Source organism: Myotis lucifugus, unplaced genomic scaffold (genome assembly GCF_000147115.1).
Source record: "Myotis lucifugus unplaced genomic scaffold, Myoluc2.0 scaffold_28, whole genome shotgun sequence".
Lineage (NCBI taxonomy): Eukaryota > Metazoa > Chordata > Mammalia > Chiroptera > Vespertilionidae > Myotis > Myotis lucifugus.
In genome coordinates, this window is record NW_005871076.1 from 6276930 (window position 1) to 6292844 (window position 15915).

Below are 15915 nucleotides of genomic sequence, written 5' to 3' on the forward strand. Positions count from 1 at the left end.
CCCTCTGCACACAGGCAGCTGACTCGCCTGCTGATTGGGAAGATCCCAGTAATCCAAGTGCTAATGGTGTTTATTCAGTCCAGCCTGCTTAGCCCTGAACAAGGTTTATTCTCATTTATCTCGCCAGAGACGAGCTACGAGCTACGAGCTACATCCTTAATATCCTTTTGTTGACTTTGAGCACACCAGTGCCACTAATGTCACTAAGAGGCTTGCCAGGCCTCTGCTCTTTTAACTCTCTCAATCTCCAACTGTCAGGACATCCATCTTCTATCCATCAAGACACCCTGCCCCCCCAAACCTCACCCCAGGCAAGGGGTGTAGCTCTGGTCCAGATTCTGTAGGCTGGGAGGGGTATGAGGCCAGCTATATGTGCCTAAATAAAGCTGTGCTCTCAAGGTACTGGTCTGGCCTCTTTGGGTAGCAAACCCACTATAATCATAATCTTTCTGTCACAAAGCTTCAGCTAGCATTTTGGCATTATTAGCTATTCTCTCTTTAGCACAGGGTAGTTTTAGCTCTGCCTCACAGGTGAGGATACTGAAGTAAAGGGACTTATCTGAGGTCATCAGCCATTGTTCACAGGATTCTCACCAAGGGTTCTCCAGGCCCTGGCCCTTGTACCTCACTCTAAGCTATTTTGGGTATTTCCTCCCCAAAAGCACACAGCAGTGAGCGTTCAGAGCCCAAGGCAGAGCTGCCTGGGGGGAGAGAGGCTCTGAGAGCATGTTGGTGTCTGACCCTCTGGCCACATTGCTCAAGAAACAACTGGCCTCTGCTGTCCCTGCCTGGATGGACGGAGTGCCGTCGGAAATGCAGGCCTTGTCTCTCCCAGGCTCCCTCTGCGGTGCTTCCTCAGCTCCTTGACTGGGCAGCGTAAAAGGCTGTTTTCAGAGGGTATTTGACCCTGAGGTGTTCACCGAGCCACTGAAGCCCTGAGCCTCGGTAGGGCCCAGATTCATGTGGGGCCCTCACTGAAGCTGGTCAGGAGGAAAGGCGGCAGCGCGTGGGCCCGGGGTTGCCGAGCCCACATGGCCACAGTCTGCTTTACTGACCAGGTCCTTCCGAACTGCTGCAGGAGAACAAGGGGATTAATTGCTTTATGAAAGCGATTTCAGCAAGTGACAAAAGGCATCAGGCTTTCTCTTATCCTCTCTGGTTTCCTTCGCCTGTGCCTTAAGCTCTGTTCTCTCGTACTGTAAATGGGCTTTCCCCTTTGGGTTGGGTGGGCCTGGCTACTGCTGGCAAAGCTGTAGGTGCTCTTGGCTTACAGCCACCTTACCTTGTGGAGAAGAGAACTTTCCTCTGTCCCGACTCCAGTGTGGAAGACTGAAGGGCTCTGACTGCCTAGTCCGGGGGACCCACTGAGGCCATGGATGCCAGCACTGGGCCACAAGCTCTCCCCTGCAGCCTGGGAGTTGAGACCCACCCCATCAGGACCACAGGAGTGGGAGAAGCAGCAGTCTCGAAGGAAGGAAAGTGTCAGTGCTAGGAGATGGGGAAGAAGGGATGCTGGGCAGGTACAGGCACAGCGCCACGTAACCAGAAACAGCCTGACCTGGGAGTGGTGGGCTGTGCCTGGTTCAGTGTGTCTCCTAGCTCAACTCCTGTTCCCCGCCACTGCCCCCCTCCCCCTCCCTCACCCCACATCACTGTCCTGAGATGAATCTTGCTCCAGGGCTCTCTCTGGTGTCTGACACCTGGAGGCACTTGTTTCCAACTTATGGTTTTTCCCTGGGTGTGGGCTGAAGTAAGAATAGGAGCAGGTTCCATTTGCTGGGTGGTGTCTGGGTCCTACGTCGCCCCATCTTGGTCCCAACCAGCAGACCTGCTGGCACTATGTCCAGCTTGGCCTCTTGGTATCAGGTGAGCTGCACCTCTCAGCCCAATTTTTATGACTCTCCAGGGAAGCCTTCCACTGAACAGTCTCCTCGCCTCTACACACATGATCATGCTGTCCCCTTCCTGTAGTCTCACCTCTCCTATGCAGCTCTCCTGGCTCTTCTAGAACCCCACAGACCTTAGGTTGAGAGCCACCTGGTCTGGCCTAAAGTTACAAGCCATTCATTTATTCATTCACTTCTAAACCAGTAAATAGCATCTGCTGTGAATCCTGGCTTGCTCAGTGTTGAGTGACAGAGAGCAGGCTGAGCTTCCCCAAGGATCTGTCCTGCATGGGTCTTCTCGAAGCAATTGCCTGGCAGTGGCTTGCCTCTCCATCTTGCCTAAGACAGAGTCAGGCCCTCTCTAACTTACATCGGGGTTCCCATGGAAGTACCAGGGAAGCCATATCTCCTATTGGCTTTTGGCATCTTTTCTTGACTTCCAATCAGCTTTTTCTTTCTCTGGAGGATCCCAAGTATTTGCCTACACAGTCCATGCCTGCCCCCTTTGCAAGTGCTTTGGCTGATCTCTTCCCTACCCCCACTCCCTTCCCTCTGAGGTTCCTCAGTCTGTTGCATGCTTTCATTTTGTCCATTTATTTTATTCATCCTATATAATAGCCTAATATGCTAAGTGTCTGGTCATCTGTTCAGCCAATCAAAGCGTAATATGCTAATGATAACGCTAAGGTCACTCAATCGCTCACTCTGACGTGCACTGCCCACCAGGGGGCAGACAGTCAACTGGTAGGTTAGCTTGCTGCTGGGGTCAGGCTGATTGGGACTGGGCTGATCAGGACTGAGTGAGACTGGCCGCATATGCCCTGGAGCCCTCCTGCATCCCTGTCCGGCCCGATCGTGCACCAGTGGGGTCCCTCGGCCTGGCCTGTGCCCTCTTGCAATCTAGGACCCCGCAGGGGATGTTGGAGATCCGGTCTTGGCCCCAGGCGGAACAACTGGTCGCTATGATGCGCACTGACCACCAGGGGGCAGACGCTCAACACAGGAGCTGCCCCCTGGTGGTCAGTGCACTCCCACAGGGGGAGCACTGTTCATGGCTGGCAAGCACAGCGGCGGTGGCGGCAGCGCTAAGGATGTCCGACTGCCTGCACGGAGAGCGGGTCTCAGCCGTCAGTTGGACATCCCCCCCCCCCCCCCCGCCAGGGTTCCCTGACTGCAAGAGGACGCAGGCCCAGGCTGAGGGGACCCCCCCCACACACACACAGTGCATAAATTTCATGCACCGGGCCTCTAGTTAGATATAAGTGAGATCATGTGATACTTGTCTTCCTCTGACTGACTTATTTCACTTAGCATGATAATCTCCAGGTTCCTTCATGCTATCTCAAAGAGTAAGAGATCCTTATTTTTTACAGCTACATAGCATTTCATGGTGTAAATGTACCACAGTGTTTAAATCCATTCATCTACTGATGCGCACATGAGCTGTTTCCAGATCTTAGCTATTGTAGAATATGCTGCTATAAACATAGGATTGCATACATTCTTTCTGATTGGTGTTTTAGGCTTTTTAGGCTATCTTACTAGAATTGGGATTACTGGGTCAAATGGCAGTTCCATTTTTAATTTTTTGAGGAAACTCCACACTGTTTTCTATAGTGGCTGTACCAGTCTGCATTCCTACCAGCAGTGTACTAGGGTTCCTTTTTCTCCACATCCTTGCCAGCACTTACTGTTTGTTGATTTATTGATGGTAGCCATTCTGGCAGGTGTGAGGTAGTACCTCATTGTCGTTTTAATTTGCATCTCTCTGATGATTAGTGACGTTGAAGCATTTTTCATATGTCTCGTGGCCATCTGGATAACCTCTTTGGAGAAGTGTCTATTTAGGTCTTCTGTTCATTTACTTTTTTTATTGGATTGTTTGTCTTCCTTTTGTTGAGTTGTATGAGTACTTTATGCATTTTGGATATTAATCCTTTGTCAGATGTATCATTGGCCAATATGTTCTTCCATATAGTGGGTCCCTTTTCATTTTGATGCTGGTTTCTTTTGCTGTGCAGAAGCTTTTTAGTTTGATGTAGTCCTATTCGTTCATTTTTCCCCCTTTGTTTCTCTTGCCCTGGGTGTTGTATCGTGAAATGTCTGAGATTTTGCTGCCTATGCTTTCTTCAAGGATTTTTATTGTTTCACAACTTACCTTTAAATCTGTTATCCATTTTGAGTTTATTATTGTGTATGGTGTAAGTTGGTGGTCTAGTTTCATTTTTTTACATGTAGCTGTCCAGTTATCCCAACGCCATTTATTGAAGAGATGTCTTTATTCCATTGTGTGCTCTTGCCTCCTTTATCATGTTGTCTCTCCCCTATACCTTTTGTTGGTGGTAGGGCTGCTGCTCTGGGAGGTGCCCAAGCTGAACCCCATGTGCTCAGGCCAGGTCTCCTTGGATTCCCGCTCTGTCCTGAGCTCTGCTCTTACCTTCTCGGGTTGGCTGGGTGATTGTCTCGTCTCTGGGACTTGTTCTCAGTAGATCTGAGGACAAGGGTGAAGCTTTGTGCTGTGTTTGGAGGGCCTTGTCTCTGCCACTCTGCAGTCCCCTGAGGATGGGGCATATCAGTGGCCCTCCCCGAGGCTGATGCAGTGTCGGGCCTGGCAGAACCCCCTTCCTTGGGAGGCAGCATTTGCCATTTCTGTGGTCCTTGTCTTTTCCTAGACCCTGCCTGTTGCGGGGAGCGTTCCTCGGGCACATGATGGCAGAGACAGCCCTAATTAGCTCACACTTTGATGAAGCAGCTGCCTTTCTCAAGTTGGGGGAGCAGGGGCAGGGGAGAGGTTCAGCTCCCAGTCCCCCATGCATCGGCGCCCACCTGCCTGTCTGGACAGGAGCTGTCAGCCTCACTTCCCCAGAGACCCCAGCCTGTCTCCAGACTGCTCCTCAGACACGAGTGGAGTTACAGTGGGACAGGCTGGCACCCACCCTGCATGTCCTCTCTGGCTTAGTGTGCTGAGTCTGCTTGAACCTTGAAGCTGGTGCCAGGTAGGAATAGAAGGGGGGCCATCACTATGCCATTCGGCAGCACTTAGGGAGTGCCTGCTCTGTGCCAGGGCCTCTCCTGCAAGCAGCAGTGTAAACACTCCTATTACCTGCCTCCATTCTTCTCTGGGGTTTGGACCAGGAGCTTTCTCCCTCTGATTTTTAACACCCTGCCTCATGCCATGAGGACCCCCTGCCAAGGTTGGGGGTTAGGAGGAACCAGGCCCTTTTGGGGCCTCCAGGGAGCTGGTGGCCATTCTAAGGGAAGGCAGCCAGCGCCTGATGGAGACTTGGTACCCTCTCTGGGCTGTCTGATCTCTGGCCTTGCCCTTCCCTTCGCTGCTGGCCTCAGGCTTTTTATGTGCCTGCTGCCTTTTTTCTCGGAAGCCTCAGAAGTGGCTGGTGAGGGAGCCTTGACCTTCCTCAAGGGCCTGAAAACATAGGTCCCTGTGTTTGGCACTTGCTCTTTAATTGATCACTAATTTGATTTGAGAAAGCAAGGATCCTGCAAAAGGGTATCCTGCTGGGGTTCCCTGCCATGTGCCCTCCCTGGCACCCTTCCAGGCCCAGCGTCCTTTCATCCAGGAGGGCTGTGCCTGAAGTGTTTGTCTCTCATTACTCTCCCCAGCCTGGAATGGGGAGAGGAGTTCCAGAGGCAGCCCTGGGTGCTGAGGGGTTTAGCACTGCCTGTTTGTTGGTCGGCACAATTATGGTATAAATATGTTTATTCATTCATTCCCTATTGTTCAGGGTCCTAGGCCATGGCAGGCCCTGTGCTCAACGCTGAGGTGACAGGGACAGAGAACATCGCAGCAGCTGCTCTCAGAGAGTGGAGGGCTGGTGGGGAGGCACTGGGTTGGTCCTGTTTCAGGATCTGCATAGGGATGCAGAGGCTCCCTGGATCTTGTGTTTTCTTGTTATCTTCCTACCACAGCGTTCACTATGTGCTGTGTGTGTGCTCCGCCCAGGAGAGGAGAGAAAAAGAACGGGTTCCTGTCTAGGGGACCCCATTAGTAATTGCCCCGCAGTGTGTGATGGGCCTGGAGTCATTGAAAGAGGAGCACCCAACACTGGCTTGGGGAAGGTGGACGAAGGCTTTCCATAGCAGAAGGATCTTAAAGTGGTAGATGTGATTTCCTTTTTTAAAGGTAGATGTGATTTCTTTTTGGGGAGGGGAGACTGGCATGGGGGCACTTGACCCTGTCGTTTGTGCCATAGGTCATTGTACCCAGGTGGATCCACACTAATTATTGTACCCAGGTGGATCCACACTAATTAGCCTCTGTTTCCCCATCTCAGTTCTAGCTTGTCCAGAGGGGAGAACCTCCCCCCACCCCCTTGCATACCTTGTTTCTCCCAAGGGATGGCTGGTGTGGTGTCAACTCTCTGACCACCCAGATCCCTGGGCTGGGCACAGTGGTGTTGCCCCAACTTGGTGAATAGGTGCCAAGTCATGCTTTTCTGTGCTTCCTCTTCCCACCCTCCATAGCAACCCAAAGGTCCAGGTGGAGGCCATCGAGGGTGGAGCCCTGCAGAAGCTGCTGGTCATCCTGGCTACGGAGCAGCCTCTCACTGCAAAGAAGAAGGTGGGATTCTGCTCCTTTCCTCCTGCCCAGCCCCCAGCACACCTGTGGAGCCTGGACGGCACTGGTCCCTTTCCAGGCTGTGCATGTCACTTTGGGGGGCGTAGGCGGAGAGGTCCCACTCACTCAAAGTATCACAGCAGCATCCCAAGGCATCTGGGGGCCTGGATGTAGCTCCCACGTGTGGTGTTGAGTCCCACACCCTGGCGGCCTGCACTGGGCCTCGATTTGTCCACTGGGTGATGTTGAAGGTATCTGGCTCTCCCAGTCCTGAGTTCTGGGGTGTAGCTGTCCCTGAGGGTAGTGGATGGAGCCAGGAAGAATGGGAGCCGAGCTGAGATGGTTGGTACACTTACAGCTGCCTTTTCTGGGCCTGGGGCAGGGCCAGCTCTGATTGGCCCCTCACCCATCTGCATGTGTGCCTCCCCAGGTCCTGTTTGCACTGTGCTCCCTACTGCGACACTTCCCCTATGCCCAGCAGCAGTTCCTGAAGCTGGGGGGCCTGCAGGTCCTGAGGAGCTTGGTGCAGGAGAAGGGCACAGAGGTGCTGGCTGTGCGCGTGGTCACCCTGCTCTACGACCTGGTCACTGAAAAGGTGAGTCCCCGCTTGCCCTGCCTCCCTCTCACTGTGTTTGCTTGTGACCATTCGATCCTGGTCCCTCCCATGTCTCTTTCATTCATCCCTTCATCCTCATTAGTAAGTGCTTTGGAGCAAACATGCCAGCTCTGATCTGGGCAGACAGGGATGCTGTGGGGCCCCACTTCAGGGCTCCAAACCCAGTATTTCCGAGACATCAGGGAGGATGTCCTGTGGGAAATGACTGCTGGGCTGAAACCTGAGGCTGATGAGGAAGGAGAAAGAGAAGGTGCTGGCAGTGGTCCGAGCCAAGTGTGCAAACTCAGGATCAGTGTGATCGAAGGCCAGAAATAGTCCGGTGAGCCCCTCATTTAAGGCTGAAGCATAGGGTGGGGTGATGAGGAGCAGGAGGGATAGAGCAGCTGTGTCTAGGAGCCATGACAACAGCCAAGGGACCAAGGAGCCAAGGGCTGGAATGATGCTGAATCTTAAGATTCTAGAAACCTGGCGTTGCCAACTCTGAGAGCTTTGGCTCTGGGCGGGGGCTCAGAATGGCTGCCCTGGAAGGCCCTGGGGACCCCGGGTGCTTGCCACCCGGAGAGACTTGGTGCCTGGCTCACTTTGGTCTTTGTGAGACTAAAAAGTGTCTTAATTATGGATAGAGTAAAACCAGCTAGGCCTGGATTCTTAGTTCATCTGCTGCAGCGAGCATTGGCAGGGCCTTTTCAGCTGCCTGTCATTCTCCCTAGAACAGCCAGGCTGCGGATTGGTGGAGCAGGGCTGGGCAGCTGCTGGAACCGCTGCTGAGTGTTGGAGGCTGAGGGGCCCATCCCTCTTCCCGGCCCCTCCCCCCTGTGCTTTGCTGCGGGTCAGGGCTGTCCATTGCTGCTTCTCTGTCAGCTATTGCTTTTGTGTGCTTGCCCTCTCTGACTCTCTTGGCCTGTCATGTCTCTCAGTCTCCCTCCCTCCCCCCTCTCCCTCCCTCTCTCACCCGCCCTCCCTTCTCCCTCCCTGTCTCTTTCCCTCCCTCCCTCTTTTCCTTCTCTCCCCCGCCTCTCTACCTCCCTCTCTCCTTCTTTCCTTCTCTCCTTTTCTCCCTCTCTCCCTCTCTCCCTCTTTAAGCTGCAGAACCCAGAACAGCAGGCAGCCATGTGGTGCTCACATCCAATTAATAAGGCCTAGGCACAGCTGACATCCTGGATGTGGGCCAACAAGCCTGGAGAAGGACATGAACACTGGCTGGAGAGAGAGCCTGATCTCTTTCTTCTGTTGCCTTGGGTGTCTCTTCACAGCCCCCAGCCCTGGCATGGTGGGCACTGACATTGGCTCATTCCTGGAGTCCTGGGTGCTGTGAAGATCAGGGAGGGACTGGTGTCTCTCAGCAAACAGTACACAGACAGCCATCCTCCTGCAGCAGAGGCTTTAGGAAGATGTCAGCATTCTCTATGCTGGAGGCAGTCAGGGCTTCTCTGTTCCCCAGGAGTGAAGAACTAGCCAGACGGGATGGTCGTGAGCTTTTCCTGTTCCAGGATCCTGACCCCTCCCGCCCCTCCCCCCGAGCTTCCTCCACCAGCCCCAGTGGGCCCCAAGGCCGTCATGTGGTCTACTGTGGCCCCTCATCTTTCCTGGGCTCCCCTCTTGCCTTCTCTGTACCCTGCATGCCTCATTCTCCCTGGAGTTAGGGCAGAGACTCCTTGCAGGGCATTTAGTACAGCCCGTATGGGGCATTGCCACCCTGCCAACCCTCCACCTCTGCATAGCCTTCCTCTGACCTTTGAAATGAGCTGCCATCTTGTCAGGTTTCAGGTGTTTCCTTTGCCGCCTCTGGCAGCGTTGGTTCCACCATATTTTGCTGATGGGGCTGGGTTCCTGCCCAGACGTTCCTCAGCCTGGAGGCCATCCTCCTTGGAGGGACACTCAGGGCTGTCTGTTGTGTCCCATCAACCAGCATAACCTGCCATTCTTTTTTCTTTTCTTTTTTATTTCAGAAAGGAAAGGAGGGGGGGGGGGAGAGAGGAAGGGAGAGAGAGAGAGAGAGAGAGAGAGAGAGAGAGAGAGAGAGAGAGAAAGGGAGGAGAGAGAAGAGAAGAGAGAAAGAAAGAGAAACATCAATAATGAGAGAGAATCATTGATCGGTTGCCTCCTGCATGCCCCCTACTGGGGATTGAGCTTGTAACCCTGGGCATGTGTCCTTGACCGGAATTGAACCCGGGACCCTTCAGTCCGCAGGCCGATGCTCTATCCACTGAGCCAAACCAGCCAGGGCTAACCTGCCATTCTTCAAAACGAGGTGGGCCCAGGCATTGTTATCACCCTCCTGTGTGTGGGCCCCCCACTCCATCCTTATCCTTGGACAACTCCCACGCATCCCTCACCGTTCAGGGAAGCCCTAGCTGGTTCACATTCCCACTCCACTGACAGCTGACTGGTCTTGGGCTGGCACCGCACTGCACTGCTGGACTGAATTTATTACGCTCTTTAGGAATTACTCCGTTAACTTTTATTCTCCTGCTAGACCCTGAGCTCCTCAAGGGTGGGGACCCTGTCTCCATCTTTATGTCTCCAGCATCTGGCACACTGCACAGTTGTTTGGATGAGTGGATGGATGGATAGATAGGTAGGTGGGGGAGTATGTGTGAAGCCATGGATCCTGCTGGCCTTCTCCCATGAGGGCCTTTGAGGTCCAAGGGGATGAAGGAAGAGGGTTCGAACTGACAGGTCAGCCATGTGCCTTCACATCTGAAGGGCAGGGCTGACTGCTCTCTGTGTGTTCTCTCCTCCCCACCCGACCCCTGTCACCTGGCCATGTGGATGGCAGATGTTTGCCGAGGAGGAGGCCAAGCTGACCCAGGAGACGTCCCCAGAGAAGCTGCAGCAATATCGCCAGGTGCAACTCCTGCCAAGCCTGCGAGAACAAGGCTGGTGTGAGATCACTGCCCACCTGCTGGCGCTGCCTGAACATGATGCCCGTGAAAAGGTGCTGCAGACACTGGGTGCCCTCCTGGTCACCTGCAGGGACCACTACCATCAGGACCCCAAGCTCAGCAGGACGCTGGCCAGTCTGCAGGCTGAATACCAGGTGCTAGCCGCCCAGGAGCTCCAAGATGGCGAGGATGAGGGCTACTTCTGGGAACTGCTGGGCTCTATCAACAGTTTGCTGAAGGAGCTGAGATGAGGCCGCCCCCTAAGACTGAGACTAGACTGGAACTGCTAGTAAGGCTGAGAGGTACCAGTTTGGATGGGTTCTTCAGGGGACAGCAGGCAGGATGGAGGGCTTCCCTACGGGGGTCTGGGCATCAGCGGGGCAGTGCTGGACTGGCTATTAAATGGAGGCGTGAAGGTCATTATCTGTCTGTCTACTGTGTATCTGTGCGGACTGGGCACAGCCCTTGGTGACATGCTGCATGGTCAGCCCAGGGCATCTAGTAACAGGCCCCCCAGTTGGGAAGGATCCAGGCTCAGAAGTTGGAAAACTCTGGCTGGGACATAGCTTTTACCACCCAGTAGCTCTGTGACCTTGTCAAGTCACTTAACTTTTCTGAGCCTGTTTCCTCATCTGTCAAAGGTTATGCCATTAAATGAGAGAAAACGTGCATAAAGGACTACCCCAGTGCCTGGCACCTGTGCTGTTCCTCCCCGACCCTGCTATGAGGGGAAGTCTGGGGCTATCTCCCTGCCCCCTCTACCTTGTACCAAGTAATAGATTTCAGGCCGCTGGTCCTGGAGAAGCCTGAGGGCATCACCACATGAGGGATGCTGATGGGCTGGGCTGAGTGAGTGGTGCTGGGACCTGGTGGTGGAGGATGCTGGGAGGGGCTTGTTTCACTCTGGGGGCTCTTGGGTATAAGCCTCACCCTGGGAGAGGAGGGGCCTCACTACAGCTGTAGTGGGAGCCCAGGCCTCCTCTCTGTGCCTTTGCCCCTCTGTGTCCGTGCGGAGCTGGGCAGAGCCCAGGGAGGAGGCCTTGGAGGCAGGGGCAGCCAAATCTGACAAGTCCCTGCCCCCATCTCAGAGAGGCTGGGAGCCTACTGCAGGTTGCCACGGCAACCCTAGCTCCGGGCCTTCCTGATTTGGATTCTGGTGCGTTTGTTTATCAGCCTTTCCCAATGCACCAGAGGCTCACTCCTGCTGTTCAGGCAGCCCCTCCGCCTGCATGTAGAAATCTCAACTTCCCTATGCTGAGGGGACACCAAGTACTTACTTCCCTGAAGTCCCTTTGCTTAGCCTCAGACCTCCTGCTCTCCTCATGCCACAGCACACAGGAGCTTGAAAGAGAGCTGCTGCCTGCCCAGAGCTGCCCACGTGGGCTGGAGGAGGCAGGAGCCTGTTCCACCAGCGTAGGAAGCCGCAGGGTTCCAGCAAAGTGAGGATCAGACCCAAAGTCTATCAAATGTTGGATTCTGCCTCACTGCCTTTAGAATCTCTCGGTAGCTTTCAAAGTACATTTTATAGATGAGAAAATCATGGCTCCGAGAGGCTAAATGATCTGCCTAATGTCACACAGCTTGTGAGAGGCAGAGCTGGGATTTGCTGGGCTGATCACGCTGTGGAAAGTGTGGATGTGCGGCTCAGAGGGAATTGTGTTTAATTTGACAGACAGTAATGGGAGGGCCAGGAGAGATGGCAGAGCAGCTGTTCTATGGCCGAGCAGGGTAGGCTCCAGAAAGGAGGTGCCAGGGTCTGGCTAAGGCCAAAGTCAAGAGTCACTTTAAAGATGACAGCAGACCCTGCAGGTGGGTTTGAGAAAGGCCCAAGGTGAGACATGGGGAGAGCCTGGGTTTGGGGCTGAGTTTGGTCTGAGCCTCCTGGCAGGGGTGAGTGCTGAGGCCGCAGGAGCAGGTGCACCCTGAGCAGGGGCTGGCAGGAATGTGGGCAGCTGTGGAAGGAGACCCTGTGAGATCCTGGGGTACTGTCAGGCTGGGGCTGAGGATCCCCAGCCCTGGAGGCCTCTGTAACCACCAGGGTCTGATCTGGGATATGAGCAGGGGTCCCCTTGGAAGGAGTTAGACTAGTAGAGGCCTAATTGAGGACTTCTATCCACTGGGATGCTACAGAAAGGGGACTTTGGACCAGGAGCTCTTAGGGGATGGGGTCGGCGGTCCCTGGGGCTGAGGAAGAGCCTCTGGGGTCTGTGGTGAGGGGCACCAGATCAGTGCCAGGCTGCTGCGCCCACAGGTTGAGCAGTGGACTGCTGCTCCCCCCTCCTCCCTCTACATACAAACAAGGCATCAAAAATGGTGAAGTTTGGTCCACTGGGTGTTCTCATTGGCCTCATCTAGTTAGTGCTGGATGTCTGATTGCTTGGTCCTGGGCCATGTAGCAGACCCACCTAGGAGACAGGCAGCCATGTGACCAAGGGCTTGGGCTCACGCTGCTTGGGTGTAGGTTCTGGTTCTACCGGTTCATCATTAATTGTTGTGTGCGGGTCTAGAAGGAGCCCTTCTCTGCCTCCCTTTGAGTGCCATCCTGGGAACTGTGGCCAAGGAATGTGACCTGGGTTTGAAGTTAGGCAGGAAATGGTAATGGGGGCTCTTAGCCACTAGTACTTGGGGTGATGTGACTTCTTCTTACCAGGGCCTCAGGCTGCTTTCCTCTCCTCCCACCCCTCATGTTGTGGGGCTGTAGGGCTCTGGCCTCATGGCAAGGACTGGCTGAGAGCTGTGACTTGTGGACTCCTCCTAGGCTCTGGCTGACTTGGTTCCCTGCTGCTGGACACGGCTGAGCCAGGCCTTCCGTGTGGGAGGATGACAGGAATGGGGAGTGGGATGGGGGTCCTAGGTCCCCCATCCCATCTCTTAGCAGGCTTGGTTCTTAATAGTTTTCTTGTTCATTCATTCTTTCATTCAGATTGTATTTAGTGAGCACTTACTCAGTGTTAGGCCCCAGGGTTCTGAGATTAGTAAGTCACAGGCCCTGCTATCAGGCAGCTCACAGTCTGGTGGGGGACAGTAGTCCCACTGTGACATGGACGTGATGGGGAAGCCTCGCTCAGTCGGAGCTGAGGAGGTCAGGGAAGGCCTCCCAGAACTGGTAGTAGCCAAACGAAGACCTGAAGGTGCTTGAAAAACAAGCCAGGTGAAAGGGGGAAGGGATTTCAGCCCCAGGAAGATGTAGGAAGGCCTGAGGTGAGAGAAAGAGGTCCATTTGAGGAACCCCAAGTTCAGTGTAGCTGGAGGAAGTGATGGGGTGAGGGGCCGAGTGGCTCAAGGTGGAGCCACAGGGGTCAAGGGGACCACATTCTCCAGTGCCTTGTTAGCCTTGCCAAGGAGCGTAGCCTGATCCTGATGGAGCCGGGAGCCAAGGGGAGGGTTCGGGCATTTTCCTGGCTGCTGCTCACTCATTCACAAAACAGATTTGATTTAGAACTAACTAGGGCCAGACACTGTTCCAGGGCATGAAGTGGTAAGTACCGGGGAGGGGCAGACCAAGACAAATAAGTATGTAATACGATGCCAGGCAGTGAGTGCTAAGAGCTGTACAGAAAAATAAAACAGGAGAAGGGGTAGAGAGCGTTAGAAAAGGCCTCCCTGAGTAGACATAGTGTGAACGGAAGAACACAGGCTGTGAGTCATGGGGATCGAAGGAAGTGCTTTGTAGACCAAGGGAATAGCAGATGCAAAAGTCCTCAGGCAGGAACGTGGTAGGAGGTGGAGGAAAAGCAAGATTCAGTGGCAGGGGGAAGAGTAAGCAACAAGGGAGGTCAAAGCTCGGCAGCTATAGTAAGGTGGGAGTTTGCTCTTTGAGATGGGAGCCATGGAGAGACTCAACATGACTGACATTATAACAGGATCACTTGCTGTGGTAACAAGAGACAACCAAGGGGCAAGGACAGAAGCAGAAGCCCAGTGCAGGGTCTACTGCAGAACCGTGGTGAGAGTTGATGAGGTTTGAACCAGGGTGATGGTGATAGAGAAGGCAGTGCCATGTGCTCAGACTCCAGATACATTTTAAAGATGGAGCTGAGAGGAGCTGATACACTGCTTGTGGTGTGTGAGGAAAGAAGGTCACGGATGAAGCTTCACTCAGGGTCCTGAGCAACTGGGCCCCTAGAGGTACTGGTTCCAGAAGAGGGAAGAGAGAAGGGTAGAGGAGAAAAGATTGAGGCATTATTGTAGACATTATTTTAGATGTAGTTTTATTGAGATTTCAGTTGGACATTCAAGTGGAGATGTTGAATAGGCAGCTGGAGGAAGAGTCTGGAGCTAGGGAGGAAGAGGTCATGTGTGAAGACGAACGTGGAGGCAGAGTGTGCTGGGGCCAGCTCATAGCAGCCTATAAGCCCTGTGGGTTGTAGAAACATTGCGAGCTAGTTGTTCAACAGCCATTATTAAAAACCAGCACGGCCCGTGTGTCTCGGTTGGGCACCATCCTGTGCACTGAAAGGTTGCTGGTTTGGTTTTCGGTCAGGGCACATGCCCAGGTTGTGGGTTTGGTCCCTGGTCAGTTGATCGATGTTTCTCTCTCACATTGAAGTTTTTCTTTCTCCCTCTCCCTTCCTCTCTAAAATCAATAAAGACATATTTTTAAAAAATTAATTAGTTAAAAAATAAAAATCAAATTATGTAAACTTACAAATAATGTATTAAAAATGCAAAGATAATTTTTAAAAATTAGTAGGAAGAGCAAATTAAACCCAAAGAAAGAATAAGAAAAGGAAATAATAAAGATAAGAGTAGAGAAGCCAATAAAATTGAAGGCAGAATAACTAGAGGAAATCAATGAAATGAAAATATGGTTCTTTGAAAAAAGAAGACATAAATTACCAATATCAGGACTTAAAGAGGGGATATCACTATATTCACTTAAGAGGATAATAAGTGAATGCTACAAACAACTCTTAAGTCCATAAATCAGGCAACTTAGAAGAAATGATGGACCATTTCCTTGAAAAACACTGCCTTTTACTGCATTAGTTTTCTATTGCTGCTGTAACAAATGAGAATGAGCTTAATGCCTCAAAATAACACAAATTACCTTATCGTTTTATAGGTCATAAATCTGTCAGTTTCACAATATAGAAATCAAAGCCACCAATAGGATTGCATTCCTCCCTGTCAGCTCCAATAGGATCCATTTCCTTGCCTCTTCCGGCTCCTTGAAGCTGCCTGCATTCCTTGGCTTGTGGACCCTTCCTCCTTCAAAGCCAGCAAAAACAAGTACAGTTCTCTTACGACATCACTCTGATGGACTCTTCTGCCAACCTTTTCCACATTAAGGCCCCTTGTGATAACACTGGGCCACTGGATAATCCAGAATAATTCCCTTTTTTTTTTTTTAAATTAGCTGATGTGCAACCTTAATTCTCCTTTGCCATGTCACATAACATATTCACAGGTTCCAGGGAGTAGGATGTGGATATCTTTGAGGAACCATAATTCTGCCTTCCACAAACACAAGCTACCAAAATTCACTCAAGAATAGATATCCTGTATATTCCTGTATCTATTGAAGAAATTGAATTCATAGTTTACAACCTTCTCCCAAAGAAAACTCAAACCCAGAAGGTTTCATTGGCAAATTCTCCCAAATAATACCAATTCTATACAATCTCTTCCTAAAAATAGAAGAAAATACTCCAAAGCCCCTTTCATGGGCCAGCATTACTCTGATGCTAATACCAGACAAAGATATTAAAAGAAAAAAAACTCTATGGAACAATACCCCTCATAAGAATGAGGACAGGAGGTATTGGAGAGAGGAGATCTTGGAAGCTGTAGGGAGGACTTAAGGTTTTTCTAAGGTTCCTACCAAAATCCTCCATGCAAAACTCAACAGAATAAATAGCAAATCAAATGTGGCAACACGGGTGAGCAAATGTAGGCTTACAGTTGTTCATATGGGAAAATATAGGTTACGATTATTACAGTAGCTTATTA

General features: G+C 52.2%; 1 protein-coding gene and 1 pseudogene across 3 annotated transcripts in view; one reads left to right on the top strand and one right to left on the bottom strand.

The window, feature by feature from the left end:
• Positions 1 to 4457, bottom strand: part of LOC106696768 — an 11148-nt pseudogene extending 6691 nt beyond the window's left edge.
• Positions 1 to 10386, top strand: part of SIL1 (SIL1 nucleotide exchange factor) — a 211439-nt gene extending 201053 nt beyond the window's left edge. For all 3 annotated transcript variants that reach the window (XM_006086523.3, XM_014453853.2, XM_023752103.1), the window contains exons 8-10: positions 6369 to 6465; positions 6893 to 7057; positions 9858 to 10386. In XM_006086523.3, coding sequence (XP_006086585.1) covers positions 6369 to 6465; positions 6893 to 7057; positions 9858 to 10214 — 619 coding nt within the window. In that variant the 3' untranslated portion in view covers positions 10215 to 10386. The remainder of the gene's footprint in view (positions 1 to 6368; positions 6466 to 6892; positions 7058 to 9857) is intronic.
• The last annotated feature ends 5529 nt before the right edge of the window (positions 10387 to 15915 follow it).